The 27,967-nt window shown below is 64.9% G+C and overlaps 1 protein-coding gene across 19 annotated transcripts; it reads right to left on the bottom strand.

Annotated features, from left to right (window-relative positions):
* Nucleotides 1-27,967, bottom strand: TPCN2 (two pore segment channel 2). Of its 19 annotated transcripts, none has more exons than XM_047824022.1 (26): nucleotides 27,792-27,967; nucleotides 27,032-27,175; nucleotides 23,558-23,622; nucleotides 22,771-22,847; nucleotides 22,248-22,425; nucleotides 20,839-20,955; nucleotides 17,298-17,404; nucleotides 16,651-16,723; nucleotides 15,463-15,565; nucleotides 14,456-14,521; nucleotides 13,475-13,539; nucleotides 12,897-12,997; nucleotides 12,220-12,301; nucleotides 11,902-11,988; nucleotides 11,001-11,120; nucleotides 10,784-10,843; nucleotides 8,555-8,683; nucleotides 7,710-7,759; nucleotides 6,259-6,358; nucleotides 4,385-4,456; nucleotides 3,018-3,091; nucleotides 2,441-2,522; nucleotides 2,269-2,351; nucleotides 1,608-1,868; nucleotides 1,404-1,498; nucleotides 1-817 (listed from the first exon to the last, which is right to left on the bottom strand). In XM_047824022.1, exons 1-25 carry the CDS (start codon nucleotides 27,895-27,897, stop codon nucleotides 1,423-1,425), a joined length of 2,478 nt encoding a protein of 825 aa, XP_047679978.1. In that variant the 5' UTR covers nucleotides 27,898-27,967; the 3' UTR covers nucleotides 1-817; nucleotides 1,404-1,422. The 19 variants fall into 19 exon arrangements, 10 of the variants coding, with proteins under 10 accessions (XP_047679978.1, XP_047679980.1, XP_047679979.1 ...); XM_047824024.1 differs by having other exon boundaries at nucleotides 1,787-1,868; XM_047824023.1 differs by having other exon boundaries at nucleotides 15,463-15,562.

The raw sequence follows: 27,967 nt of genomic DNA, 5'->3' as shown, positions 1-27,967 counted from the left end.
TGGCTTACACATGCCTTTATGCAAGTTAGAAAAAGGTACCCGTCACCCTGGGGAGACATTCCAGTGCCTGGACACACCCTCGCAGCCAGGTTTACAGTGCACAACCTAAACAACCTTACCTGGCCACCCTGCTCCAGAGAAACAGGATTGGAGCTGTGTCCACGTAAGAATGACGACCTCACTCTTCGCAAGGATAAAAACTACGGGCATTCTGACCCGTAAAGAAATCCATCCAATCAATACTCATGGGAGCCATAGAACAATAAAACCCTTAAGATTCTCTTCCTCTAAAACCACCCAAACTGAATGCCCTGGAAAGCTGCCGGTGGGCCCGTGCAGGCCCCAGGAGGGCCCGTGGTCCCTGAAGGCCACCGGCAGCGAAGGCACCACGGAAATCGCAGGGCCCACGAGGAAGGCCACTGCCTCCTGCTTTCCAGACGGTCTCAAAGGTCCCGGGGAGTCACCCTCCACCCGGGTGTAGAAGAGTCAAAGTCTCACTGCAGCAGCCGACCAAAGAGAGCGGCCGGGCGCGGAGCCCAAGGCGCCGCGAGGAAAAGCCGCTGGTAGGTGGTGGTTCCGCCGGGCAGCGAACAGGGCCCTGCTCTCCGCTCCCGCCTCGCGTGGGTGGAGAATTCTGGCCACGCAAAGTCTCTCCTCCTGGGCCGCTGCCTCGACGGGCGTCCGTCTCGAGGCCACACGGCCAACCTGCCGCCCGTGCCAGGACGGCGCACCTGGGGGTCACCTGCACAGCCGCAAGTGCGGGTGACAGCTCAGCTGCTCCAGCAGCTCCTCCTCCGTGGGTTCCTCCAGGACGTCCCTGTGGAGCCGGGGGGAGGGAAAGACGTGTGGGGAGCTCCGGAGCGTGACCCGGGTGCCTCCAGAAGAGCGTGAGCATGACTCAGAGAGGCCCTGCTCCCCGCTCAGGAATCCTCAGACCCGTGCACAGCTTGGGGAGGACCGCAGACATGAGGACGCGTTTCCACGTCTGGGATGTGAGCACACGCTCACGGGGGCGGGGGGAAGGGTCGCCCCCGCTGGCCTGTCCCTGGGAGACCGCCGCCTTCCTGTACCGGCAGGGGATGGCTTCCACCCTGGGGAAGGGCGGGCAAGGATTCCTAGGGCCACCTGCCTCCACCCGCCAGGAGAAGCGCTTGGCGACTAAGGGAAGCTGAGCCTGTCGCCTTACACGCCCACCAGACAACAGCACAGAGCTCACGGCCCCGGCAGCAGGAGCAGAGGAAGCCCACGCCCTGGTCCCGGCTCGGAAGTCGGTGGGAGGGAGGCAGGGGACCGGGAGCTCGTGGGGAGACCGTCACAGAGGACGCCCGCCTGCCGGCCACCTCCCGGCCTCTCCCCCTCCCCGCCCAGAAGCCAAGCAGACGCCCCCTTCCTCATCCACACACCTGAACAGGAGATCCACAGTCACCTGACAGCACGTATCTGGGTCCCCAGCAAGGGACTGCAGGTGAGCGCGGCGGTCCCACTTGTGGAGGAAATTCTGGGGAGCAGGCGGGGGGAGAGGGGGCCCAGTGGGTGTGCGTCCCACACGAACCAGCCTTTTCCCCTCCAGCGTCGGCCAGGCGTCCACGGCAGGGAGCGGAGCTCACCCCGACGCTGGGATCCAGGGCCCAGCAAGGCCACCGGCTCCTACAGGAGCCAGACGCCTGATGGCCGCCCCTAGCCGAGAACCCCCACACATCAGGGGTCGAGGGCATTCCAAGGGGCTCCCGGCAGCCAGGGGGAGCAGCGCCAGGCCCCAAGGGCAGGACGGAGCCTCGGCTGATACCTCCAGAATCAGAGCCAGAAACAGGTTGACCCAGATGACAGATGACACCAGCCACCACAACACAAAGTACATCTTCGACCACCTGTGGAGGAGGAAGGCCGCGGGGGCCACCGTGAGCCACCCAGGCCACATGCGCACGCGGGGGGCACCGCGCACCTGACGGCACGTAAGCAGCGGCTCTCAGCGAGTCCTGCCGTTAACTCTGTGGCGCCACCGGTCCTGTTTTCCAGCCACCCAACCAAGGCTCCCGGAAGCGGTCAACGAATCGCCAAGGCAGCACGGCCGGCAAGTGATTCGGCTGGGATTCGAACCCGGGACCCTCCGCTGGGGCCGTCTGAGCCCCCCAGGCTCCAGGCTCTCCTCCCCTCAGCCTGCCCCCAGGGCTCCCAGCAGCCTGAGGAGCCTCACCCCTCGGCGGTCCCCAGGATTGGCGACCCCAGGGTCCCAAGGCACAGTTACACGGCGGGGGCGGGGTCACTCACGGGCCCGAGAAGCGCCGATAGGCGTCCAGAAACACCTGCCAGTTGTTCACCACCATCACGTTCCACAGAGTGATCAGGGCGGCCTGCGGGGACGCACACACGGGCTCCAGGAGGGCAGAAGAAGGGGGTCGGGAGGGCAGGGGTCCCACGGAGCAGGGCGTGCGGGGCTCACCGCGAAGTCATCAAAGTTGTTGGCCCAGTACTCCAGCTGCTCGAAGCTTCCGCAGGGCGCCGAGCCGTTGTCGGGGGCCAGGCTGCAGGGACACGACAAGCTGGGTCAGGGGTGGGGACGGGGACACGGACGCGGGGGGCCCCGGCGCTGCCTCAGCCCCTGCACGCCTGGAACCGGTCTGGGCCCGAGAAGGTAGAGACAGAAATGCCCCCATCTCCGGAGGTGCTGCGAGGACGGCCAGGGGCCGAGAGCCGCAGACAAACAGGGGAAACCGAGCCTCCCAGACGGCCGGCTCTGGGTCTGGCCCCGCGCTCCGCTCCACCAGGGCACGGCCTGGCCTGGAGCTCCCAAGTGGGGCACAGGGGTGGGGCCGCTGTGCCGAGCGGGCTTCGGACACGCTCTCAGTGCAGAGTCTGGGTGAGGGAGGGGAGGCGGAGAGGGGAGGGGAGGCGGGGAGGCAAAGGAGCGAGGACCAGGAGGCCCGCCCCCCGCACCACCACCCAGGCTCATGCTCTCCGCACCCCCAGACTCCGCACCCCGAGACGCACTCCCTCTGGCACCTTCGGGCCCCACTCACCTGCCGTTGCCAGGCGCCACGACGACACCTCGGAACAGGCTGATGCCCAGGATGGCAAAGACGTAGTACACGACCTAGGGAGGCGGGGCCGGGCCCGGTCAATGCCACCGGCACACAGAGCCACAGGGCCGGGCTGAGCATGTGAAGGCCACCTGCCCCCAGCCCCCAGCCACGGGTACGGCTGGCCTCCCCCAGGAGCACCAGGACTTCTCCGCCCGGGCACCCTCTCCTGGCCACCAACCTGCCCCCCAGTGAAGGAGCAAGGAGCCACCACCACCAGGGGAGCCACAAAGATGAACGGGGGGCCCAGGGGAAAGACCAAGGCGGCCGAGTCGAAGCAAGGCTGTCCGCCTCTTCTCTGGGACAGGTGTGGCAGGAAAGAGGTAAGAAGGACCCCTACCCCGGGCTCCACTGGAGGCAGACGCCAGTCCTAAGGGAAGGGGGCCCCAGGGGAGGGGTCCCCAAGGGAGGGGCAGGTAGGAACCGGCCAGGCTTCTCCAGGAGGTGATGAGGTCCAAGGAGCACCACCCAGCAGGCTCGTGCCACAGAGGGACGAGGCCACCAGCGGCCCGACCCATCCCCACCTGTCCCCAATGAGCCCAGCAGGAGAAGGAGGGGGCACACAGCCCAGCCTAACCCAGTCCCTTCTGGGCCTCCGTCCCCACTGCTGGGCTTCGTGCCGAGAGCAGCCTTCGGTGTCCCCCCTGCCCGCCGGGGCGGGACCACAGGGCAGAGCCAGCAGCACCTCGGCCGACATGGCTAGGGGCTCCCGAGATCCCCCTCAGCAAGGAGGGAGGACTAAACCCCATCTGGGGTCTCTGGGGGCTGCAGGGACCCCGAGTGCCTCTCATACTTTTAAAATCAGCGTCTCGGGGGGCGCCTGGGTGGCTCAGTCGGTTAAGCACCTGACTCTCGGTTTGGGCCAAGGTCACGATCTCGCGGTTCATGAGACCAAAGCCCCACGTGGGGCTCTGCGCTCACAGCACGACGGCTGCTTGGGATGTTCGGTCTCCCCAACCGCCTTCTCTCTCTCTCAACATAAGCAAACTTTTAAAAAAAGAAAAAAAGAAAACGACACCAGTGTCTCAACGCGGCCCGCGATCCGAGAAACGTGAGGGATTCCAAGCGGCCGACGGGATCTCTGGCACAGAGAGGGAGCGCGGTCGGGCAGCCCTCCCCGCAGACCAGCCCTGAGGTCCGCCCTCTGCACTGGCAGGAGGCGACGCGGCTTCCCGGCCCGGACACACGGCCACCTCACCCAGGGTCCCCCTTCCTCCGGAGGGGCCGGCCGGCCCCGCGCTCACCCCGGCCTCTGGCCGAGCTCAGGCTCACCCCACCCCCACCCCCACCCCCACCGCCACACTCACCACCAGGATCCCGCCGAAGGCCCGCATGTTTTTGATCAGGTCCAGGATGGTACTGGCCACCAAGGCCATCAGCTGAGGACGAGAAGAAGGCACGGCCCTGCTCTCTCTGGTCCCACTGAGGTGATGCCGACCCTGTCCGCCACCCAGACCCTGGCCCGGAGAGGCGGGACGCGACCAGTGGACCACCAACCTACCCACCTGCGCACGCACACAACTGCATGCACACGCACACCCCTACACGCACAGCTGGACAAACGTCCCACAGCCGCCCATAAACACCGCACACGCGGATACATCCATGCCTGCCACACACACTCATACTCAGAGACGCACGCCCAGATATGCCCACGTGCCCCCCACCGACGCCTCCAGCCGCCCAGACACAGCTGTGTCTCGATCCCGAGTCCTCTGGCGAAGCCACGGCACACGGGGGCTCAGATCACACTGCCCAGCGACCCACTGAGGCTGGGTTGGCTGCTCTTCTCTGGTCTGGAGGCTCCACACAAGCACAGGTCCATGGTGGCCAGGTCAGCCCCAGGGACCAGGTCTGAGAAAGGTCAGCCCCAGGGTCCAGGTCTGACAAAGGTCAGCCCCAGGGACCAGGTCTGAGAAAGGCCAGCCCCAGGGTCCAGGTCTGAGAAAGGGAGCTCCGGAGATGCACCAGACACCCCACCCAGAGGGCTGCTCCCCTCACATGCAAGCCTGAGCCCCAGGGAAGAGCCCTCCAAATAGTTCATTTTCCCCACGTGATGCGTTAGATCCTAACGCTGGATGCTACACGACAGAAAGCACTGTGTGTGTGTGTGTGTGTGTGTGTGTGTGCGCGCACGCGTGCAAGCGATTAAGCGTGGCTACCTTGCTACACGTGCACGACGCGTGCGATTACACGTACGGGTGTGTTACCGCGTGTGGTCACCGTGTACTTGCATGGACGTGTCATCACGGGACTATGTAATGAGATGCGCGGTGTAGTTACGAGCACGCGTGCGATCACGCGCACGCAGGGGACCGCGTGTGCACACGCGTCCCCACACGCATGTGGGCGGCGGCCCCCAGCGGCCCCCAGGGCCCCAGGCCCCCTTCGGATGGGAAGCTCTGCTTGGAAACAGGTAGCCCCAGAAGGGACAGGTGCACGGCGAGGCAGAAAGAAGAGACGAGCTCAGGGGGAGGGACTCGGACACGTGGAAAGGGGGTGACGTCCTTGGATTCTTCTCTCCCGAAAAGTTCTTAGGAGAGCAGGAGGAGCAAACTCTACCTCTGTGCCAGGTGGGCGCTGGGCCTAGATCCCCTGCTCGCCCAGCTCCCCTCCCCTCAAGGCTGGTGTCCCTCCCTGTGGGCAGGTTAAGAGAAAACGAGGCTCGTAGATGTCACGAGCCACCGGGTTCCCGCATCGGGGTCCCAGAGACTAGCACCCCAGCCAACCCCACGCCTGCACTGGGGGTCCTGGAGGGGAGTACCCTGGCCCGTCCCGCCTTCACCTCTCATTACTAGAAGCCACTGAGAGCCCACGCCCACGGCCTTCTAGAAACCTCAGGACACCTGGGAACACGCAGGTTCCAAGAGCTCCAGACCCCGCCCCTCACCAACGCCAGGGGCCCCAAAGAGCCCAAAGCTACCGCCGCAGACGGCCGCGGTGCCCCACACGGGTCCACCTGCGCTGGCCTCCCTCTCCTCATGCATAAAAGCAGGGCTGGAACTGCCCCCAGCATCACCCGGCTGCAGTGCAGGGCTGGGGACACGCCCCAGGGAGACCAAGGGGACGACGGTCCTGCTCTCGGTCCCTCCCTGCCCAGGCTCACCCACTCCCCAGAGCAAGGCCACAGCGGGGGCAGTAAGGCAGGGTGGCGAGGCGAGGGCGTCAGGCACGCACGTACCTTCATGCTGGGGATGATGCGCAGGAACCGGAACACGATGAACATGTTCACCAGCCGGGCCATGTCCCACAGCGACAGCAGGCCCAGCATCTCTGGCTTCCTGGAGAGACATACAGGAGACGGTCGGGAGGGCCTCGAGATGTCGGCGACAGGAAGACCGGGAGGTGTGTGTTCAGACACAGAGAAACAGAGACACAGAGAGCAACGGGGCGGGGGGCGCGGGGGGGGGGGGGGGGCCCATCTTGGCACACGCTGAGCCCAGACTGCCCACACCTGCCGGCCCAGGGCAGCACGGGTCAAGGCACAGCCCCTCGCGCTGGTGCCCAGCCATCGCACCCCGACCTCACACGACAGACACCCAGGTTCCAGAGGCCGGAACACCCCAACTCTGGTCCCAGCCCGAGTGGAAGAGACGTGGTCCCTGAGCCGGTCCCGTCCCTCTCCGCTGACCCCTAACCACCCTCCTATTTCAACCCCTCCCTCTGACCTCGGCCCCTGTCCCTATCACCCGACCCTGTCTCCTGACTCCACCCCCGTCCTGACTCTGCCCTCTCCTGTGACGCCACCCTGCAGCCTGACCCCCTAGGTGCCCCTCGGAGCTTACTGTGCTCTTGTCAACTCGAAACGCACGCTCACGCAAAATGTTCCCCTGTGATTCTCGGACAAAAGCAGGTTTTCACTGCACTTGAGAAACCAGGCGGCCTGAGCTCCTGCCAGGCCCCGGCTCACCACCACGGACAGCACCAGCCCCAGCCCAACCCATGTCCCCGACGAAAGGCTTCCTAGCTGGCCCTGGGGCAGCTGAGCCGAGTCGCTGGCACTTCCGGGCCACCCCACTGGCAGACAAGCAGCCCCCGAGACACTGAGAGGGCGGGGCCGGCACAGGCCCCGGCTGGGGCAGCTGTGTTCCAGGCAACGCAACCCAACGGCCACCGCAAGCCACACTTCGAGGCGCTCTGGGACCCCCTGGCCAGACAGCCACACCGCTATGCGGCCAGAACCAGGGTTGGTGGGGCTCCAACAGCCGTGGGGATTCAGCAGCCCCCGCTTCCGCCATCCCACAGGGTGGGAAACTGGCGCTCAGAGCAGGAGGTGACAAGCCAAGGTCACACGGCTCCCAGCCGCACGCGGGGCATCTCCGGGGGCCGCACGCCCCGTCCTGGTGCCGGGGCTGAGCCCACTGCCCGCTAGCCGCTTGTCACAGCTCTGGGAACCCTATCAATCTGACGGCGAGTCAGGACACGTCACGGGATCCCCAAGAGCAACGAGAGACCTGCTCCCACAGTCCTAGCGGGCCAAGTTCCGAGCCACCTGCTTCCCTAACACTCGGGCCATGGGCCCTGGAGCAGCCCGAGCAGACAGGCCAGGGCGCCTGGGCACGGGCCACCCACCCCTGGGGCCTACAGGGTGCTGGTTGCTGTAGCCTCCCTCGGTTCTCTCCGGTCACGTACCAGCCTGGGTGTGGGAATCGGTACACAGCCAGAGTTGAGATCTCCAAAACCTTTAATCACAAAAGAAGAGAAGGCATCGCTACAGCAACCTAACCTAGGGGGCTTTCAAACGAGTTCTAAAGCTCGCGTCTAACATGCTCCCCCTCGAACGGGGCTTTGGGGGGAAGTCAGAGCTCCGTCCTTGTCCCCGTGGGTTGGTTCCAAACATGGGACTTCCTGCGGCCGAGAAACACACTCTAGTCTCAGGAGGCGGTGGCCTATCCACAGGGAGGGCGGGACACCGGAAAGGCTGGGGGAGCCCGGGTCAAGGACAGACAGGAGGCCCGGCTCTCAGACCGTCTTTGTTCCTGTCCCAAGGAGCCCACACCTCCGATCAAAGACGAACAGATGTCGGACCAATATGGCTGCCACGACGCACACCTCACGCGTGACCCCCCACTCCCACAGGTTCTAGGGAAAGGGCGCCTGACCCCCGCGGCCCCTCCTGCCACCCACATCAAGGTCCCACTGTCCTTAGTGTCTGTGGCCGGGGCCGGCTCAGAGGGCGGGGACCGTGAGTTCCTCCGGCCCCCCCCCCCCCCCCGACCCCGCAGGGGTCGGGCAGCCTGCCCGGTGACACTCAAGTGCAGCGGAAACCCCGCCTCCCGCAGGCCCCCGCTGGCCGCCCCCCCCAAGCAGCGCACCGGGGCGAAAGCCGGCCCTTTGCCCCTGCAGGCCGGAGCGCGGCTCCCTGTGGCCCTCAGCGCCCGAGGGACGGCCTGGGACGGGACAAGGCACAGAGCCAGACGCAAAGAGCACACCGCCCGCCCGGAGAGGCCAGCGGCCCGGCCCGTCTCAGTCTTTACCAGGAGGACGACGGTGAGGAGCCCGTCAAATACGTTGCTGGAGTAGGACAGGTACCCCCGCAGGCCCAGAGCGAACGCCTTGAGCAGCAGCTCCAGCACATAGTACAGGATAAAGACGCAGTTGAGAATCTGCAAGGGACACACGCAGCTGCCTCGCGTCCGGCCCGCGCCGCCCGCCCTCCGCTCGCCTCCCCTCTTCCCACGTGCCCGCCGCTCACACCCGGGGCATCTCCAGCACCCCGACCTCCTGCCCCACACCCTCCCCTCAGGTGGCCTGGAACCCCACGCCGGCTTCCAGAACTCGCACGTCTGCGGCCCCACGTCTCCCGACCCCACATCCTCCCTGTGCCCGCAAGGCCGGGGTCACACTCCACCCCCCACCGCCCCCCGAGCCTGCGCCCCCGGCTGTCTCTGCCCTGGCCCCTCCGGTCCAACCTCCAGGGGACCTCTAACAACTCCCGTGGGCAGCGCCCTCCCAGCCTCCGGGGGTGTGTCTGAGACACTCTTCACATTGAACGTGGCCTCGGGCTACTGGGTCCCGGTCCGTGTTTGAAGCCAGGAAGTAAGACACGGGAGTCCCGAGGGTGGGGAGGCAAGGTGAGAGCCGCGGTCACCCCACCTAGGTGTCCAGTCTAAATGCCATATTCCTAGGGCACCTGGGTGGCTCAGTTGGTTGGGCGACTGAGTTCGGCTCAGGTCATGATCTCACAGTTTGTGAGTTCGAGCCCCACACCGGGCTCTGTGCTGACGGCTCAGAGCCTGGAGCCTGCTTCGGATTCTGTGTCTCCCCTCTCTCTGCTCCTCCCCTGCTCATGCTCTGTGTCTCTCAATAATAAATAGACGTTAAAATTAAAAAAAAAAAAATTCCATATTCCTAGTGCTGCCTCGCTCACCCGTGAAGAGATGCTGTCAGACCCCATCTGACCAGAAATCTCTCATCAGCTACCAGGCTGACTCTAGTGCTGAACAATTACCATTAAAAGAGAGAAAATACGGGGCACCTGGGTGGCTCAGTCTTAGGTTAAGCGTCTGACTCATGATCTCAGCTCAGATCACGATCCCAGGGCTCAGGTCGTGGGATCGAATCCTGCGTCAGGCTCCACACTGAGTGCGGAGCCTGCTTAAGACTCCCTCTCTCCCTCTTTCTCCCTCCCTCCCCCTCCACCCCACTCCCCTTCTCGAGCCAGTGTGCTCTCTCTTTTAAAAAAGAAAAAAGAAAAAAGAGAGAACACATAGATCAAGTGTATCCAATTTGACTTTTGTCGGGAATGAAAACCAGCCACCTCTGGAATGTGTCTTCACGAGGAGGAGACTGAACCTTTCTGGGGTCATCCAGGAAAAAAATACAACAGAAAGAAGAAAGGGGGCGCCTGGGTGGCGCAGTCGGTTGAGCGTCCGACTTCAGCCAGGTCACGATCTCGCGGTCCGTGGGTTCGAGCCCCGCGTGAGGCTCTGGGCTGATGGCTCAGAGCCTGGAGCCTGTTTCCGATTCTGTGTCTCCCTCTCTCTCTGCCCCTCCCCCGTTCATGCTCTGTCTCTCTCTGTCCCAAAAATAAATAAACGTTGAAAAAAAAAAAAAAAAAGAAAGAAGAAAATCTGATTTTCCTGAAATGCAAAATGCAGGAATTTCAAGCATCAAGTCAGAAAAGCTGTTGTTTCGATTTTCAAACTAGGGTAAGTTTTGCTCCACATCTAACACACAGGACACAATCTGTCCTGGCACATTAAACCAGATAAATCAAACAGCTTCCTACATAATTAGAGAAGACGTAGTCGTTTGTGTCAATTTTAACATCGTTCACGACGCCATCTCCCGTGAAAACAAACACCCGCTTTGTTAAGAGTTCTGGCGTTAGGTACCGTGGGGGCGTGGCTGCTACTTTGCTTAACATCCAACGTGGGAAAATTGTTTTTAAATTCCTAGAGAGTTTGATGAGACCACGTAACATTAAGAAAGGAGCTCACGGTTCCAAAAAGGGCTGAGAACCAGCCACGGAGAAGCTCAAATCCCAGGGCCAGACAAGGCGGCCAGACGGGGCGGCCCCACCCGCTGCCTTGCCCCCCACCCCCACCCCTGCCCCCCGCCTCGCCCGGGCCAGCACCCCTCCTCTGGGGGCGCCCCGCGACGGGAGGAGCCGCTCTGCGGCAGGAGGGCCCCGGGGCAGGGAGGCCGTGCACACTCACTCCCTCTGGCCGCTGTCACCCCGGCCGCACGGCCCCAGAGCTCACCCCGAGGACGAAGTCATCACGGTCCCCGGGCAGCACGTCGGCATCGAACACCAAGAACACCTGCGGAGCCAGAGCGGGAGGCGGCTCGCCAGCCGGGCCTGGCAGACACCTCGGGCAGGGGGCCGGGAGGAGGGGCAGGGGCAGGGGCAAGGGGGGGGGGGGGGGGGGCGGGCGCGAGGCGCCTCCCACGTCCACACGAGGGCAAGGGCACACGCACAGAAATGGACACGAGGTTCCCAAGGGCGATGAGGTTCCCCAAGTAGTCAAAATAGCGGTGGCTGAAGAGGAACTGAGCGCTCCGCAGGAAGGGAGACCGGTACTCGGGCCGCGGCGGGCGCTGGGGAGGGAACACGCGTGTGCTCAAACACACGTGCCTACGGGGGGCACGTGGCCGCTGGGCGCCCTCCGGTGTCCGCACCCCCTTATTCTGGGATTCGACTTTTCCTCCCTTCTCTCTCATCCCAGTCTATCCAGCCTGAGAAAATAATCTCAAACACGAAAATAGGTGCACAAAGACGTTCATCCCAGCAGTCTTTGAACACCAAAAGAGAGGCAGAGAGAGCCTAAACGGTCACTAAGCGGCTTAAGTACACCACGAGGGACTACCCGGGGGGGACCCTGAACACGCGCCAGGGTGTTACCACCAGACACAAAGTGTTCTGTGAACAAATGTACATAAATTACACGCCAATAACTGACACAGGACAGTCATCTGGACACAGTGCTGAGCTGGATGCCAAGGCCCGTCTGGGGACTTTACAAATCAGGGTCAAGGACAAAGGACAAAGGACAAACACTTTGGACAAACTCAGGAAGCTCCAGAGAAGGACACACAGGAAGTAGGTAAGAGTCTGTCATGCAGACAGGGAAACCCATCCAGAAGGTTCCCCTGAGTCAGGCTTGGCCCACACCAGTCCCTGTGGTCTGCGAATTGCATCAGGTTAACAAAACCTCCTCAGTTTCCAAGAGCCCAGCAACCTCTGTTCCCGTTCCCCATCCTCGGGGCCAGAATCCCTGGCACTGATGCCAAGGGTCACCCGGGTGATCAATGCCAACACGCACCGTAAACTTCCCCGTTCACCCCGGGGGGCCTGGCCCTAAGCAGGTGGCTCAGTTACCTCTTTAATCACCCTTTTGTCAAACTCGTTGAAGAGCTTCTGAAACTCCTCGGCCGACAGAAGGTCGCCACCGTAGGAACGCACCTTCTACAAAGGACAGAAACACAGGTCAGCAGGGGTCAGCTGGGCCCAGGGGAGGAAGGGCCCAGGACAGGAGGGTGCGCCGGGCCCGGCCCCCACCGGCCCCAGGGCCGGCCCCGGCCCCGGCTGATCTGAAATGACGCCCTGTGCGGAAGCGGGGTTGCTGGCCGACGTGACCTCCAGGGGGAGCCCAGATCACAGACCGAGGAGGGCAAGGGGAAGAGGGGACTCCGATACCTCCATGATGACCAGTTTCTGGTGGCTGTCCAGCTGGACTCTCTGAAGCACCTGCAGGAAGTCCTGGGGGTCCACCCCGACCCTGGGAAGAAAGACACCGCGCCCCAGTGAGCCCGGCGAGCGCAGCGCACCCGGCGCCCGCCCCTCTGGCCTGGGCTGTGCGCGTGCGACTGAGCCGCCCTGGGCGATGACACGGGCCTCCGTGAAAGAGCCGACCACAGGCCCTCCGACGTCCTGTCGTCTAAAATGCCCAGAGACACTATTGTCGCGCCCCCGAGAGGAGCGCGCTGGCCCTCGGAAGCGGCAGGCGGGACGACAGCAGCGCCAGAGCTAACGAGCCATCCGAGCCGGAGCCTTCCACACCGACACCACCTCCAGACCAGGTCCCGCTGGTTCGGGCGCCCGAGCGCAGGGGCACGGGAAGGGTGCAGTCGGGGGAGAGGGCCAAAGCGCCTCGGCCGCCGCCGGCCCAGGGTCTCCGGGGCTCACGAGGACGACCCCGCGGCACCAGAGAGGCGGTGTCCTCAGGATGTCCGGGCCCCAGCCCACAGGGAGCTGGGCAGAGCGGTGCCCGGGAAACGCCCCACAGAGCACGCCACCCCTAAGGCGTTCCCTCCCGGCAGCAGGCGCCCCCACTTCCTCGGGGAGAAGGGGCTCCCGGGAGCCCCGCCACTCACCCTCGAGGGTGGGCTTCTCCCCGTGTGCTCATGGAGGAGAGGACCTCGTAGGCGGCCCGGGCCCCCAGCCGCCTCCGGAACAGCGAGGTCTGGAAGGACTTCTGCAAGCCAGGACGATGGCTCTGAGTGGCGGGGTCGGGCCTCTCCCGGCCGCACACCCCCTCCTGTGCAGCGGCCTCTGGGGGCACCCACCCGCCCGCGGCTGGGAGCGGCGCTTGCCCCCTCGGGCCCCAGGGGCATGGCCAGACCCCTCCCGGCCTGCGGAATTCACGCAGACGTGCTTTTCCGCTCTGTGCGCCTGGGGCCCCCAGCTCTCACACACACGGTGGGCTCGGGGCCGCCTGCCCCGGGAAGGGCGACCTCGAGGCCTCCCTCTAGAAGCGGCCTGGGCGGCAAGGATGTGCCACGGCTCCCGCTTCCCCACGGGAGGCGGCGCCGAGACCAGCAGGGGCCGCCACCCCACCCCCGGCCGGCCACCCCTCACTGCGGGGACTGCCTGGCCGGTCAGCTCGGTCGCGCCCCGCTTGGCCTCCAGGGGCAGCTGCTCAGGCGGGAACAGGGACAGCGGCCCGGCTCACCATCAGGTAGCCCCGGAACTGGTTGTAGATGATGGCCGTCAGCAGGTTCATCAGAAACAAGCTTCCTTCGAGTGGGAAAAGCCGCGGTCATCGGGCAGAGTCTAGAGGGAGCACCCCGGGGGCCCAGGGCCAGGCCGGCATCCAGGGGCACAGAGGGGACATGGGCACAGCAACCCCCCGGGGGGGGTGGCAAGAAGGGCAGGGACGGTCACAGAGCAGGGCGTGCTCGTGGTTCCCGTCAGGTGCCCGGGGCACACCAGTCACCCCACACGTAGCCTTGTCCTCATCCAATGAACACGCAAGACACCAGGCCTGCCCAGCCACGGGCACAGGGGCCATCGGTAGTCACAGACCAAAGACCACGAGATGGTCACACTGAGAAGCCACGAGGTTGGAGGGCACATGAGGGGAGGTCATGGGGTCGGGAGGGCACACGGGAGGAGGTCATGGGGTCAACAGGGCACACTGGGGTGAGGTCATGGGGTCAGGAGGGCACATGAGGGGAGGTCATGGGGTCAAGAGGGCGCATGGGGAGAGGTCATGGGGTCGGGAGGGCACACTGGGGTGAGGTCATGGGGTCAGGAGGGCACATGGGGGGAGGTCATGGGGTCGGGAGGGCACACGGGGTGAGGTCATGGGGTCAGGAGGGCACATGAGGGGAGGTCATGGGGTCGGGAGGGCACACGGGGTGAAGTCATGGGGTCAGGAGGGCATATGAGGGGAGGTCATGGGGTCGGGAGGGCACACTGGGGTGAAGTCATGGGGTCAGGAGGGCACATGAGGGGAGGTCATGGGGTCAGGAGGGCACATGGGGGAGGTCATAGGGTCAGGAGGGCACATGGGGGGAGGTCATGGGGTCAGGAGGGCACATGGGGGAGGTCATGGGGTCGGGAGGGCACACTCACACCTGAGCATTTGCGATCTTGCCACTGGGGGCAGAATCTTGTCCCGAGTGACCCCTGCAGACATACCGGAACTTACCTATCAGGGTGAAGACTATGAAGAAAATGGCATAGGCCCGGTTCTTGGAGTACGCAGGAGTCATCACTGGGAGAAAGAAAGCGGAGAGACTGAACCCTGCTCCCACCTCAGCGTCCCGTCCGATCCCCTCACGGCCCCACGCCGTCTGCCTCCCAGAGGAGAGAAGGGCTCGGCTGGGAGACCCAGGAGGCCTTCTGGTCCAATGCCGACCCCCGGCTCTGCCGGCACACCCTCGGAATGGAGGGCTCACTACTTCTCAAGGCTGCTCCTCCCTTCCGCTGAGATCTGCTCCCCTGTCAACTCCCCGCAGACCGGAAGGTCAGCTCTCCCTCGGGTGACTCGCTAGGACTCACGGGACGCGTGGGCACAACGCTCGGGGTCCCGCTGCACAGCTCTCCCTGGGTGTGGAAGCCGGGGGCTGCCCTCCCGGGAAGGTCTCTGTGATGGGGGGATCACCCCCGCGCCCAAGACGAAAGTCACCAGCCAGGGGACCAGGCCACGGCCAAGCCCTGGAGGCCTACGGCACCCCACCCTGGCCGTACCGCTCGCCCAGACAGAGAGGCCCCGGCAGCCACCCCAAACGTGAGCAGCCACAGCCACCTGAGACCCAGGGCCGGGCCCGGGGGGCAACAGGGAAAGCGGTCAGGCCTCAGAGAGGAGGCCACCGGGGGCCCCGCCAGACACACATCTCATGCGTTCTTAGCTTCCGGGTGAAGTCAGGAGACAGGGGAAAGACAAGGCGAAGGGAACAGACGCAAAGGGAGGAAGCGAGCACGGGAGACGGGAAAAAACGGAAGAAAAAGGAAAAAGGCAGGAAGAAGGAGGGAAAAGACAAACAGGGAAAGAAAACCAAGGAGCGAGGGAGGGAGAGAAGCCAGTGTCATCCTCCCCCGGGCGATAAAAAGGCCTTCGGCACCCCCGCGGCCCGGAGCCCGGCTCTGCGGCCCAGCGACAACCAAAGCTGCCCCCCCCCCCCCCACCGGGGCCTCTCCCCACTCCTCACACACCGTCAGGGTTGTTGGCCGTGGTCAACAGCACCAGGAGGGAGGTCAGGGCCTCCGGCAGGTTGCGAAAGTACGTCAGCCTCTCCCGGTCCTGCCCGTCGTCCTGCTGAGAGTGAACGTGACAGCTCTGAGGCGCCATCGGGCCTCTGCCCCAGCGGCCATTGTGAGGTCAGCATCCCCTGACCTGCCATGTCCCCATCACTTCCCAGCAGGCTCTGCACTCACAGACAGGACCTCACTCGCAGCCTCTGGGCCCAAGAGCCAGTGTTCAGGGAGGCCGTGCACCCACAGGAACACCGGCCACCAAAGAGGGTCTGCTGGGAACCACGGCGAAAAGCTCTCAGCCGCCCTGGCCAAGACACACGCAGACACAGCACACACGACCACACAACCACATGGACAGACACACACAGACACACACACACACACACACACACACACACACGGCAGCTCCAGCTCTCCCGGAGTCAGAAACGACAGTTTTCAGTCCCCCCTCACGGACAGCACAGCCTGAACCCCCAAATACCACAAGTTCAATGAAAACCGGCCTTGGCTGACCATCGGCCACATCCCCAAGACAGAGGCAGGACAGCTCCAGGCCTGAGGACAGCAGCCCTGGCCAGGACATGAGGAAGGACACGCTGGACCACAGATGCACGGGGCGGGGGGACCGGGGTGACAGGTGGGAGACACCTCCACACAGCAACAAGCCACTGGGGGCCAAGGAGCAGTGAGGAGCTGGAAGAAGGGGACAGGTGGGGGGGGGGGGAGGGCAAAAGCCCACAGCTGGAGAAGAGGAAGTGGGGACAGGCAGGTGCCGTGAGAGGGACGGTGGTGCAGTCCATCCCGAGGGCCCCAAATGCCAGAATGAGGGCGCCTCCATCTAACAGGGCTGCAAAGAAAGCCGGGTGAGTGACGGGGCAGGGAGGGGAGACGGAAGGAGGGCCACCAGGCAGACCAGCCCTGAGCCCGCGAGGCAGGGGGCACCCGGGGGCCCCATCAGGGGTGCACGGAAGACCGGCCACGTGGAGAGACCCCGGAGCCTGGGTGGGCCGACACTGACCCTGGTCACCAGGCTAGGGCAGGCAGCCTAACCGGGCCCCAGAATGACCCGGAAGCTTCCCCTGGGCCGCCCTGTCCACCCAAACCCAACCCCAAGGCCCCGGGCCGGGTCAGAGCGGAGCACCGTACCTTCTCGCCTGTGAAGAGAAGCATCCCGAGCATGGTGAAGACGCACAGGTGCAGTGCCAGCAGCAGCACAACACTGGGGAGGCGGGGGACACAGTCAGGAGACACAGGCCCTCCTGTGTCAGGAGACACAGGCCCTCCTGACACGGGCGCTCAGCACGGACACACACCCCACGCGCCCCACGCGCCCAAGCGGACAAGGGACTAGGGACAGCCGACCCGACCGCACGGGGAGCGCCCTGCCCCGACAGAGCCCGCCGTGCGCTCAGCTACTGGTCCCGCCCTAAGGGAGCCCTCTTTCCCTGGCAGGGACGATCGGTGACCCCAAAAGCATTTCCTGGGGGTCCAAGGACCCCGTCTCCCAGAGGGGAAGGCCACGTCCAGCCATCTGGGCTGGAACGTGAGGGGTCACCCATGTGAGCCACTGGGGGAGGGGACGGAGAGAGAACTGGGGGAGGGACGGGAGGAGAGCGGGCGGGGAGGGGTCACGGACACAGCGGGGCTCTGCAGCTATCAGGCAGGGGGCACAAGGCCACTAAGGGGCTGCCGGGAGGCCGCGAACACCCACCCACCGGCCTCCCCAGGCCGCAGTCCCGGCGCCCCGACGGCACAGCCGGGAGCAGGAGACCCCACCCGCCCCGCGAGCCCACCTGGCCATTTCCGGCAGCGACGACCTGATACACTTGAGCGTCTTCTTCATCATGGAGGAGTTTTGCATCAAGAAGAAGGGGCGAAAGAGCCTGCGAATCCGCAGGGGCTGAAAGACGGCAGGAAGGGGCCCCTGTTTCCACCCAGGCCGGGGGCAGAAGGCCGAAGAGCCCCGGGCCCCGCTCACGCCCCTGCCCCCGCCCCTCCTGCCCCCCAACACGCCCCAGCTTCCACCTCGGGCTCCACACCCTCCTCCTCACACCCCTGCCAAGGGGCCACCCCTGCCATCAGAGCACCCAGGGGCTGCTCCCCGTGCCCCACCCCCCCACTGTCCTCGGGACCCCCCAGCCTTCTCGAGGGCCCCCCTCAGGCGCCCCTTCTCCCTCACCTGCTAGCAAGACACCACATGTCCCGACACCTTCACTCGCAACAGAACCCTCGCCCCCCCACTCACCCCTCCACCCGTCCCGCGTGTCCCCGCTCCCGACCCAGCCGGTCCTCCTGTCCGGTGACCTCCAGGCCTGAGTCTGCCCAGTGCTTCGGGCCATCTCCCGGGGCCTGACCCGAGTGCTGGCGCCCAGGGCCCCTCCTGCCCTCTGAGGCCTCGCACTCCAGCGAGCTCATCAGGCCTCTTGGTTTTCAGGCTCACGGTGATGATCGTCCCTCCCACGTCCATCCGCCCCTCCCAGCTCTCAGCTCCAGACTCCGGGCCCCCTGGGCTTCTCGTCTCAGAAGCACAGCTAGGTCGGCCCCAGGCCCTACGGACTGCCCGGAGGCCCACTCTGGCCCGCCCAGGGCCCGCCCCTGGCCGACCCGCTGGCTGCGGCCTTGGCCCCCGTCTCTGCTCAGACTGCTCTGGAATCCTGCCGCGCACCCGCAGGTGTCTCTCGCGACCAAATGAGCTCCCTCCAGCACACGGCAGACCCTCCAGATCGTCTGCACCACAGGTGATCCCAAGGCCTAACTCAACCTCCCTCGGCTACTCACACCCTTGGAAGGGGCCCAGCTCCCGGCTCAGGACGCTCAGGGCCACGCCCCCAGCCCTGCCCCATGGGCTGAGGAACCAGCGTCCCCAGCTCGCCCATGATCCGCTCGCTGCCCCTGGAAGGAACCTTGTCTCAGGGCCCGTATCCCGAATCTCCCACCCATCCCTCTAGGCCAGGCAGGGGCTGAAGGTCCTGCTGGCACCCGCACCCGGGGTCTTGGACCCTCACCAGTAAGCAGACACGGGACAGGGTGCGGCTTCTCCCCGGGTGTAGTGACCCGACCTGCCAAGGGCCTTCCTGACACGGGGGGCCACGTCAGGTCATGGACCCGGAGACATGTGGCCTTGATGAAGGATGGGACGGTTCATCCACAAGACTCAACTCTGATTAGACGCCAGCCTAGGGCCAGGGTGGGGTGCCCCTGGGAGGCCCACACAGAATCACAGCTCACCACTGATCTGCAGATACCTGGTCCCCCGTGAGAAAGAGGCACAGCAGAGTCGTGACCATGGCCCATCCGGTCACCGGTAGACCACGAGGGATGTGACCCTCCTGGCCACAAAGTAGAAATGGACGTGAGAGACTAGACCGGAGTGGGTGGGATGCCCCTGGTTCTCCTGCCAGCCCTCCCCGCCCTGGTGCCTGTGTGAGTTATGACTGGCCAGCTGGCCACAGGGAGAAACCTGGGGCCTGGTTTCTGGACGGTTCTGGGTGATGGGCTGACTCTACCCAGTGGACCACCTGTGGCATTCCAGCCTCAATCGGGAGAATCCCCCCCGAGACGGTACTGAAGGGAAAGCTTTGCGGCAAGCGGGGTCCACCCCGTCTGTACTGGGAAAGGTAACGATTCCTGGGATCAGGGCACGGAAAGAACAGGCCAGACCACAGGGGATGGGGTCCAGGAAGCGCATGTGTGGATGGGCAGAGTGAATACCCACAAGACACAGAAGGATGCGCGTCCTGTAATGTGCAAGCCTCTCCCCCCAGGGCACCACTGACGCCCTGCCCTCCAGAAGCAGAGCCCGCTTCAACTCGGCTCACCCAGCCCGATGCGGCCCCCTGGCAGGGGGTGGGTGACTGCGATGTGCCCCTTCCCCAGGCACTGGACAGACAGGCGTGCGGGCTGGGGCTCTGCCTGGGGCCACCCAGGGGCCACCCTCTGAGCCTCAGGGGCCCACGCTGCTTCAGGGCAGCTCCACAGCCCCCACTGGCCTCACGATGGCCCTCACCCTGAAGTGCCTGGCCCGCGGGAGGGCCCAACGGCCCTAGGCAGGCTCAGTGACCCCAGCTGTGGGGCACAGCCCTCTGTGGGACCAGAAGGCGCATCAGAGGCTCTGAGCACCAGGACGTGACAGGAACAGCAACTCCTCCCCCGACCCCATGACTCAGTGTCCTGCTGCTCTGGGGAGGGCGGGGGGAGGAGGGGGCGCTCCACCAGGGACACACGTAAGAATTCATGCAAAGCAGCGTGCCGTGCCAGGAGGGGTGTCCATCTGCCAAGGACAGCCCGGGAGTGGAGGCCTGGGTCCCCATTTGAGGGGAAGCGCCCCGAGTTGCTGGGGAGCTGGCGGAGGCAAGGGCCGCGGGACGCAGAGGGAGAGGAACTTGTAAGTGGCAGTGAGGGCCCCACCGATAACAAAGCGAGGTCTGAGCTGTGCTCGGTCTTCCTGGCCTGTTGCGCAGATGTGGGCTCGTAAGCTAACGAGGCTCTTTCCTGCTAGGAAGTGGGAGGCGGGCCCTGCGCCCTCCCCTTGGCGCCCTCCCCTTGTCAGCCCTGCAGCTCTGTCTCTCAGCAGCGGCTCCCTGCTTACTTCTGCCAGCGAGGGCGTGGACAGAAGCTGGGACACCGGAGGGGCAGACGGACGGCTCCCTGCTGTCCCCTTGCTGTCCCTAGGGCAGGTGCCCACACCCTAGGGCTGCCAGCCGGCCCTGCCTGCGGCACTCCCAGAACCAAGCAGTCTCCGCAGGGGCCCTGGTGATCTGCACCCCTCCAGATGCCAGGGGCGGGGTGCCAGCTCTGGGGGCCTGTCCCCTGAGCTTCCTGCAGTTCTGTGTCCCTCGGGGCCCCGTTCTGTTTTGCCGGTTACTCGACACCTGTTTAAGCCCCTATGTAAACTCTCTTGGCTAAAGCACCCGATGGGCTTGTGTCCCCGACTGGCCCTGAGGGACACGGATGTCCCCACACCCACTTTCCCTGCTTCTCCTCTATCCGATCACGGGGCAGAGCATCCAGGTGGGTGGGGGGGGGGCGGATGGTGCAGCCAGAGAGGTTTGGGGAACGGTGGCCAATGTGGGCCTTCTTACCGCAGGCCCCACAGAGCTCTGGGCACGAGGCCCTGGACGGTGCTCTCCCGGGGGACCCAGGCGGGCGAGAAATTCAGCTGACAAGTGGGGAGGCAGGAATTAGCAGTCCCTGTGCCCTCCCCAGGCCTCAGGACAGGCCTTCTTCTACAGGACGGGACAAGGCCAGCGGCTGACTGAAACGCTAGGAGGGTGGGAAGAGACGGGCAGCCGCCCAGAGCTCCCGCCCCCGCCTCGGAGCCACCGCACCACCTACCTCCTGGCAAACCAGACTCAGCGACACGATCCAGTCCGCGAGAGACACGACCAGCACTGCGAGGTAGGCCAGCAGCCAGGGGTTCTTCCGGAACTGGGCCCATCCAACCAGATAGCTCTGCAAGAGAGGCGGCGGGTGAGCGGGCGAGCGGGCGGCCCCACAGACACCAGCCCTGCAGCCGGTCCGAGGCCGTGGACGCGCAGGGGTGAGGCCGGGGCGCCCGGAGCAGAGATCCCCGCCCAGCCCGCTGGTGACCTCGGGCACTTTAACCCCTCTGGCCCGCCGCCTCATCGGTCCTGCCCGTCCCGGCCGCCAGTCTGGCTCGCGCACAGAAACCACTCTGGGAAAGAGCCGTTCTGGAAAAGGGGCAACGGCACTCGTGGTCCGCTTCTGGTTAGGGCCGGCCCACACCCAGAACCGTCTAGACCAGGTCTTCCTCGGGGGCCCGCTGGCCAGGTGCCAACAGCCCCACCGGCAGCAGGGGCATCCAGAGGTCACGCCGCGCAGACAAAAATGTACGCTCTCTATCTTTCGAGACTCCCCAACCGTCCCAACCGTTCGGAAGACGCTAATGAGAACCGCTCCCCAGTTTCAGTTCCAGTCTGAAAACCCTCAAACCCATAAACGCATCGTGGGCTAAAACAGAAACAATGTGAAGCGGTCCGGGCCCTCGGTCCCCCACGGCCCCCAGCGCCAGCAGCAGGGGCCCGAAGCCACCCCCACAGCAGGACAGACCAAGGCCCTGCGGGGCTCTGGGGACAGTCTGCCGCACTACCTGGGCCTCCGTGGCCAGCTGCGTGTGCTCGGCTGAGCCTGTGGCGCTGGGATCACTACCGTTCGACCAAAGTAACAGGACGTGTGGCCCACAGGAAAATCTCTCGGCCCCTCCGCATCGTGCTGGGAAGCCGCTACGGCCCTGAACCCCTGACGTGGCTCAGAAGTTCACATGAGGAAGGCCGGACCCACCTCCAGCTTCCCGAAGGACTCGGGTCAGAGTCGGACACACGGCCGCGCAGCAGCCGGCCTTTTCCAGCCCACACCCACCTCCTCCCGTGTTCCTCCTCTCTTGGGGGCGGGAGGGCGGCCCACGAGCGAGACCACCGGTCCTCTCTTGTTCCGTCGGGGTCTCTCCTCACAGAGGCACTGCCAGACCCTGGGCCACTCCCGGAGGCCCCGCGAGGCCGTGCACCCGGCAGGCCCGAACCCAGACCCGGTTTAGTCCAGAGAGAGAAGAGCTGACGGGGTCTCTTGTCCTCCAACCAACCCAGGCCTTTTGCTCACAGGGGGAAGGTGCAGTCAGAGAAAAAAGGCAGCCAGCTCCGGGAGCGTAAAGGTTAATCCGGAGGGCAGCACGCAGGCTGGGGGGGCACCGGCCCCCGCGCTCTGGCACCTGATGGCGCCCGGCTCACCTTCACAGACACGTCAGCCACAAAGACCAGCAGGCAGAGCGCCTCGACGCTCTCGGTGAGGCCACAGGGCGGGTCCCAGGGGGCCGAGCGGAAGCGGACGTCCGCGGTGCTAGTGAGCGAGGAAGGGGTCTCGATAAAAGCCAAAAGCAGGATCAAGAAGATGGTGAGGCTCAACGTCCTGGGAGAAGAACCAGAACTAACTGAAACGCACGAGCCAGCGAGGCTCTGGGCCGCAAAGCGCATCGGCCGGCAGAGGGCCGGGCAGGACAGCAGGCCACACTCGGTGGCTTCCAGAAGCAGAGCCCCCGCCTCGCGGTCTGTGCCCACTCTGGAGCGGTCAGCTGACGGTGCCCGGGCCAAAACTCAGTGGCGTGGCTGGACCTCATCACCAGGAGGGCCCCGCTTTCCGTGGGCTGGGCCCCGTGGCAAGGAGAGAGGGGAGGGGGAACCCGCCTGGACCCTGAGCCGGCCTCCCCCAACCCAGCCAGGCCGCAGGCACCCCGCGCGGCGTGCCCCTTCTCACCACTGGCAGGTGTTGGAGTAATACAGTCGGTAAAGCCACATCGACCTGGCGTCCATGCGGTGGTTAATAGAGCGGTACTGAAGGTCAAAGATGCACGGGAGAGCATGAGCGGGGGGCCCCTTCGGAGCCACGCAGCACGGCCAGCCCCGTGCAGGGCCCCCGCTGACCCCTCGACGGGCCCTAGGCGGGGTCACAGGCTGTGGACCGGAGTCCACTCGATCGCACACGTGGAGAAAGGGCTCTCTCGTGGCCCAGCAGGGGCACGTTAGCAGGCAGACTCAGAACACCCTGGGCATCCATTGCCCCGTGTGGATACCTGTTTCTAAGTGCACAGCTGTGCCCTCTGCCTGCCTGTGACGCTGTCCCCTCTGCTGTGCAAGGCCCTACAACGGTGCCGCTCTCCAGGATGCCCCCCACCTGGCACACTGCTCCCTTCCATATTCTATTTCCCGAATTGAGCCTCAATAGCATTTTCCAGCAGGGGATGGTCTGGCCATCTTGGAGCATCTTTCCCAAGACCCGGACAGGGCCTCAGTAGGTGGTAACTCAACGAAACGAGTGTTTCCAGGGTTCAAAAGAGCACCCAGTGCCCACCTGCTTTAGGGAGGACTCCAGGCGAGCCGTGCCCAAAGTGCCCGTCATCACGGTAATCACGGCCACACGGTCCAGCGACCGAGGCCCTGGCCCCAGGACAGCGAGGAGGGGCCCATTGGGGCAGCCGTCACCCAGTCCCCACAAAACCTAGAGGCGGGCCCAGGCCCAGCCACCGGGAACGGGTGCCACCCACCTGGATGGCATCTTCGATGAAGACGGCAGCCTGGTCAAAGCAGAGATCCTGCCTGGACGCAGCACCTGCAGGCAGAGACACACATCAGGTGACGTGGGGGATCACGTGGCACTCACCTGCTACAGGGCCACTGAGCTCAAGGAGAGAACTTGGAGGCATTCTTTCCTAAGGCTCTGGAATGACCGGCCTCTCGCCCTGCCGCGAGTTTGCACACAAGAGAGCCCCAGACCTGGGCTGGCACAGGGAGGACTGTGCGGCCGTCACTGGCCTTCTGCCTCCTCCACCAACCAGCAACTTGGGGCCTCAGGGCCCAGGAGGATGGACGGAGCCTCCGTGGGCCCCAGGAAGGCTCCCGACCACAAGGGGCCTTGAAGTCAGGCGGCTTGAAGCCATCCCAGCACCCCTGTCCCCTGCCCATCAAGGAGCCATAAGCTGCAAACGAGATCAGCGCCTGCGGCCTCGGGTTCTGTCCACTGATCGTGGGGCAAGGGCCACCTCTGTGGCTTTGGTGCAGAAGCTGTTGCTGGACACAAAGGGAGAAGGCAGGCATGAGGAGCCGTGGTTCGCAGCAACGGGGGAACCTCACTGCCCGGCGCCCAGGAGAGAGGGTGCAGCCCAGGCAGCCCGGGCCCCGGGGTCGGGGAGAAGAGCCCGCACGCAGCCCCAGCAGCTCCCGGATCAGGGAAATGACATGGCAGCGGTTCCTGTGGAAGATTCTATTTTCACACGTGGCCCCTTTGGGCCAGCAGCTTCTGAAAACTGCCCTTAACCGGTACAGAGAACACACAGACGTGTGCACAGCTCTAGAGCAGAGGTACCAAAGCCAGAAGCGGAGCAGGCCGTGGACCACTGCCCCACTCTGCCCGCCATCCCCAGGGAAGCACATGCACCTGTCCTCAGGGCTCCTGCAGCAGGGTCTGGGGGCCAAGCAGGGATGCGGGGGACCCTGGACACAGGTAGGAGACTAGACTCCTTCCCCGCTCTGCCACAGCACGCCGTGTCACCCGAAGCGAGCCCCGCCCTCCATCTGGGCCTTGGTTTCCCCCCACGTATAACCTCCGTGCCCTGAAAGTTCTCCCAGGGAGGCTCTGAGGGTGGTGACAGCCTGCTTCCCCGACAGCATCCTGGGAAGAACTGTGATCAGACGGCACTCTGTTCTATCCGCTGCCGTGGGGAGCCCCGGACAGTGCAGGGCTCGGCACGCGGCAGTCCTCAAAGCTTCTTTATCGCGTGAATGAGTGAACAGCGAAACAGGGGAGCCTGCGAGGGCAGGGTGGTCTGAGGGCCGGCAAGAGGCCCCATGTTACCAAATCCCCAGATGAGAGACGGGATCTCAGCCTGGAGAGATCTAAGGATACAAGCTTCCTGGACAAGAAGAGCCTCCGGGCTCACTCCACGCCCAGGCGTGGGGTGCAGCGGAAGGGGCTCACGCCCAGACAAGCCATCACTGGCCAGGGGTGTCAGGCACCCGGGGACTGTCCAGCACTCATCACACCTCTCGCCCGGGCCTCAGGACACCAAACCTCAGAAGGGCCACGCCACCTGCTCTGCAGCCCCCGACACCAGCGGCCAGAGGTATCTCGTCACAGATCCTCAGTCATGAGCACGTCACGGCTTCCCACAAGTCCCCAGCGCTCCAGGAGGAAGTCCACACTGCCCTCAGCCTGGTGCGGCCGACGCCCCCCTTGCCCACCACCCGTCCCGCTGCTTCCTCCACCCTACGCCCTCCGAGCCACTCATCTTGAACTCGGCCCCACCAAGGCCAAGCTCTCCCAAGACTCCATGCCCTGGCCCGGGCCGCCAGCCCTACCCGGAGCACTGTCTCCCAACGTGGCGGTCTAGGGACCATCACCCCAGGTGGCAATCGCAGGGCACACCAGGTGGGAATGTCAGCGTAGAATGTCTGCCACAGAGAGCAGAGGACAGCAGGGGCTCCAACGCTGCTCCCACATCAGCCCTGGACCAGTCTCTCTGCCTCTGCCCCAAGCCCCCCGCCCCCCACCATCCCCAACATCCAGTCTAAGCCCCCTCTCCTGTTCCAGGCTCCACCCTGCACTGCCTGCCTGGGACCCCGACCAGCTCCCTGAGGACCCTGGGCAAGCCCCCGCACCTCTATGCCTCAGTTTCCCCTCACAGGTCAGATGCGACGGCACGGCTGTGCAGACTGAATGGGCTGCTGTAGCTACTAGGTATTATTCTAAAAGCCCCTTCCGGGGCGCCTGGGTGGCGCAGTCGGTTGGGCGTCCGACTTCAGCCAGGTCACGATCTCGCGGTCCGGGAGTTCGAGCCCCGCGTCAGGCTCTGGGCTGATGGCTCAGAGCCTGGAGCCTGTTTCCGATTCTGTGTCTCCCTCTCTCTCTGCCCCTCCCCCGTTCATGCTCTGTTTCTCTCTGTCCCAAAAATAAATAAACGTTGAAAAAAAAATAAATAAAAATAAATAAATAAAAGCCCCTTCCATATCACGACAATCCCTCGGCCTCTGACTTTTCCATAGCCAGAGGGGGGGGGGGGCCGCCCCGACCAAGAACAAGAAAACAGCCACCCTCTCCCCGCAGCCTGTGAGGTGAGGCTGGGTCAGAAGGACCTGACCGCAGGGTCTGTGGGGCAGCACAGTCCCCGGACCCCGGTTGGCAGGAGAATCCGACTGCAGGACGAACCCCACCTAGGAGCCCCGCTAGGGAGCTGGGAGGTGACCAGCCGTTCTCGGTTCCTCCTGCCCCCGGGGCCAACAGCCTAGCCGGGGAGACTCAGAACACAGAGCGTCCCCTCACGCTCTCGGGAAGCCTCATCGAGGCACGGCGTCGGGACAAAGAGCCCTCTCTCATGGTCCACGCCGCCTGGCCCTGGCTCCTGGCTTACAATGCAGGTCTCAGCGGCCTGCCGTCCACTCTGCCAAGACTAGGTAGGACCTGCACAATCAGGCCCAGAATGGCCATCAGCACCGACTGCCCCATCTCCGCCACCTGGCCGGGCCCCGTGCAGAGGGCATTCCCAGCAATCTCTCCGAATCGTGCAGAGGGCATTCCCAGCAATCTCTCCGAATCGTCACAACGCCCCTCAGGTCAGCCCCTCCGACTCCCTCCCTTTTACTGAAGCTTAGAGAGGTTAGGCAACCTGCCAAGGTCACACAGCCAGAAGTGGCAGCACAAGAAAGACACTCCGACCTCCAGACACAAAGTCTGCAACCCCCCCCCCCCGCACGACACCCAAATGCCACCATGTCCTATGTCCCTTGTCCAGGGATCCGTGCTGGATGGAGACCTTTCCTGGGGGACAGCCTCTGAGATGGGCAGGCAGGTGGCTGCCTCGGCCTCCGGTTTTCTTGTCTGGGGTCAGGCACCCATCCCCCCAGTCCACGGATGGGCGCACACCACAGGCCCCTCCTGGACCCAGGAAGAAAGTTAAGTCCGGAAAAGGAAAGTGGCCCTTGAAGGAGCACCCAGCTCGGTACTAGCAACAGATCCCAGGGCTGACCTTGGACAGATCCGGGATACTCTCCTGGCCAGGCCTCGGTTTCCTTCTCTGCAAGATGAGGCTGAGGCCCTTCCCAACCCCCGGGCGTCCGCCAGAGACCGCTGGACTCCACCCTCTCGCCCTCCTCGGGATTCAGCAATTTCTCTGCCGTAAACAGGAAGGACAGGAGGGAGCTGCAGAGGGCAAAGGGAGGAAGCTTCCTCCCTGGCCAGGGTGGGGGGTGGGGGGCCGCCCCAACCCCAAACTGAAGGGGGACCAGCCCCTGGGGAGCCTCCGGGCACCCGGAATGAGAGGGCAGACTGAAAGGACTCCTAAGTCTACTCCCAGCGGGGTTCGAATCCCACCTCAGCCACCTCCCCGCTGGGTGACCCGGAGTATGGGCACGCCCCTCTCCGTGCCTCAGTTTCCCCCATAATAAGCGGGAGGAAAACGGAAGTGCTGCTTCCTAGGAGTCACCAAGGCGATCCGCGAGGCGCGGGTCCACCCGAGACGCATCGAGGGGGCTGCACGGCGCTGGCTGCCCCGGGCTGGCCGAGGCCGGCTGGTCGGAGGCAGGGCGCGACCCTGCAGCGCTTGGCCGACTCCGCACCCGCGCCAGGGCCCGGGTCCGCAGGGCGGCTCCCCTGGCGCCCCGCGCCCGCTCGGACCCCGGCCCGGGGGGTGGGCGCGACGGCAGCGGATGGCGCGGGGCCGGGGCGGGGGGGAGGGTACCCCACGCGCCACCCCTGCGGCCCGCTCCCCTCGCCACGCCGCCGCTCACCAGGCCCAACGCGGACGCCGCGGGAGCCGGCCGAGCCCGCCGGGCGGCCACTGCCGCCCCGGGCCCGGCTCAGAAGGGGCTCCGACTCCTCCCGTGGCTCCTCCATGGATGGGGTCGCCGCGCGCCGCCGGACCTTCACCGGAGCGCAGAACTCCGCGCGCGAGCTCCACTGCGCA

This window comes from Prionailurus viverrinus, chromosome D1 (assembly GCF_022837055.1).
Source record: "Prionailurus viverrinus isolate Anna chromosome D1, UM_Priviv_1.0, whole genome shotgun sequence".
Classification (NCBI taxonomy): domain Eukaryota; kingdom Metazoa; phylum Chordata; class Mammalia; order Carnivora; family Felidae; genus Prionailurus; species Prionailurus viverrinus.
Note: the sequence above shows the minus strand (reverse complement) of the source record. Positions and strands in the feature narration are given on the sequence as shown.

What these genes read in the sequence shown, in the direction of transcription:
- TPCN2 (XM_047824022.1), bottom strand. Translation starts at nt 27,897, where the DNA reads ATGGAGGAGCCACGGGAGGAGTCGGAGCCCCTTCTGAGCCGGGCCCGG. An exon ending in TCCTCACCGTCGTCCTCCTG is followed by an intron (nt 7,760 to 8,554) that starts GTAAAGACTGAG and finishes TTGTGATTAAAG; the next exon opens with GTTTTGGAGATCTCAACTCT. An exon ending in GCATCATCCCCAGCATGAAG is followed by an intron (nt 4,457 to 6,258) that starts GTACGTGCGTGC and finishes TCTCGTCCTCAG; the next exon opens with CTGATGGCCTTGGTGGCCAG.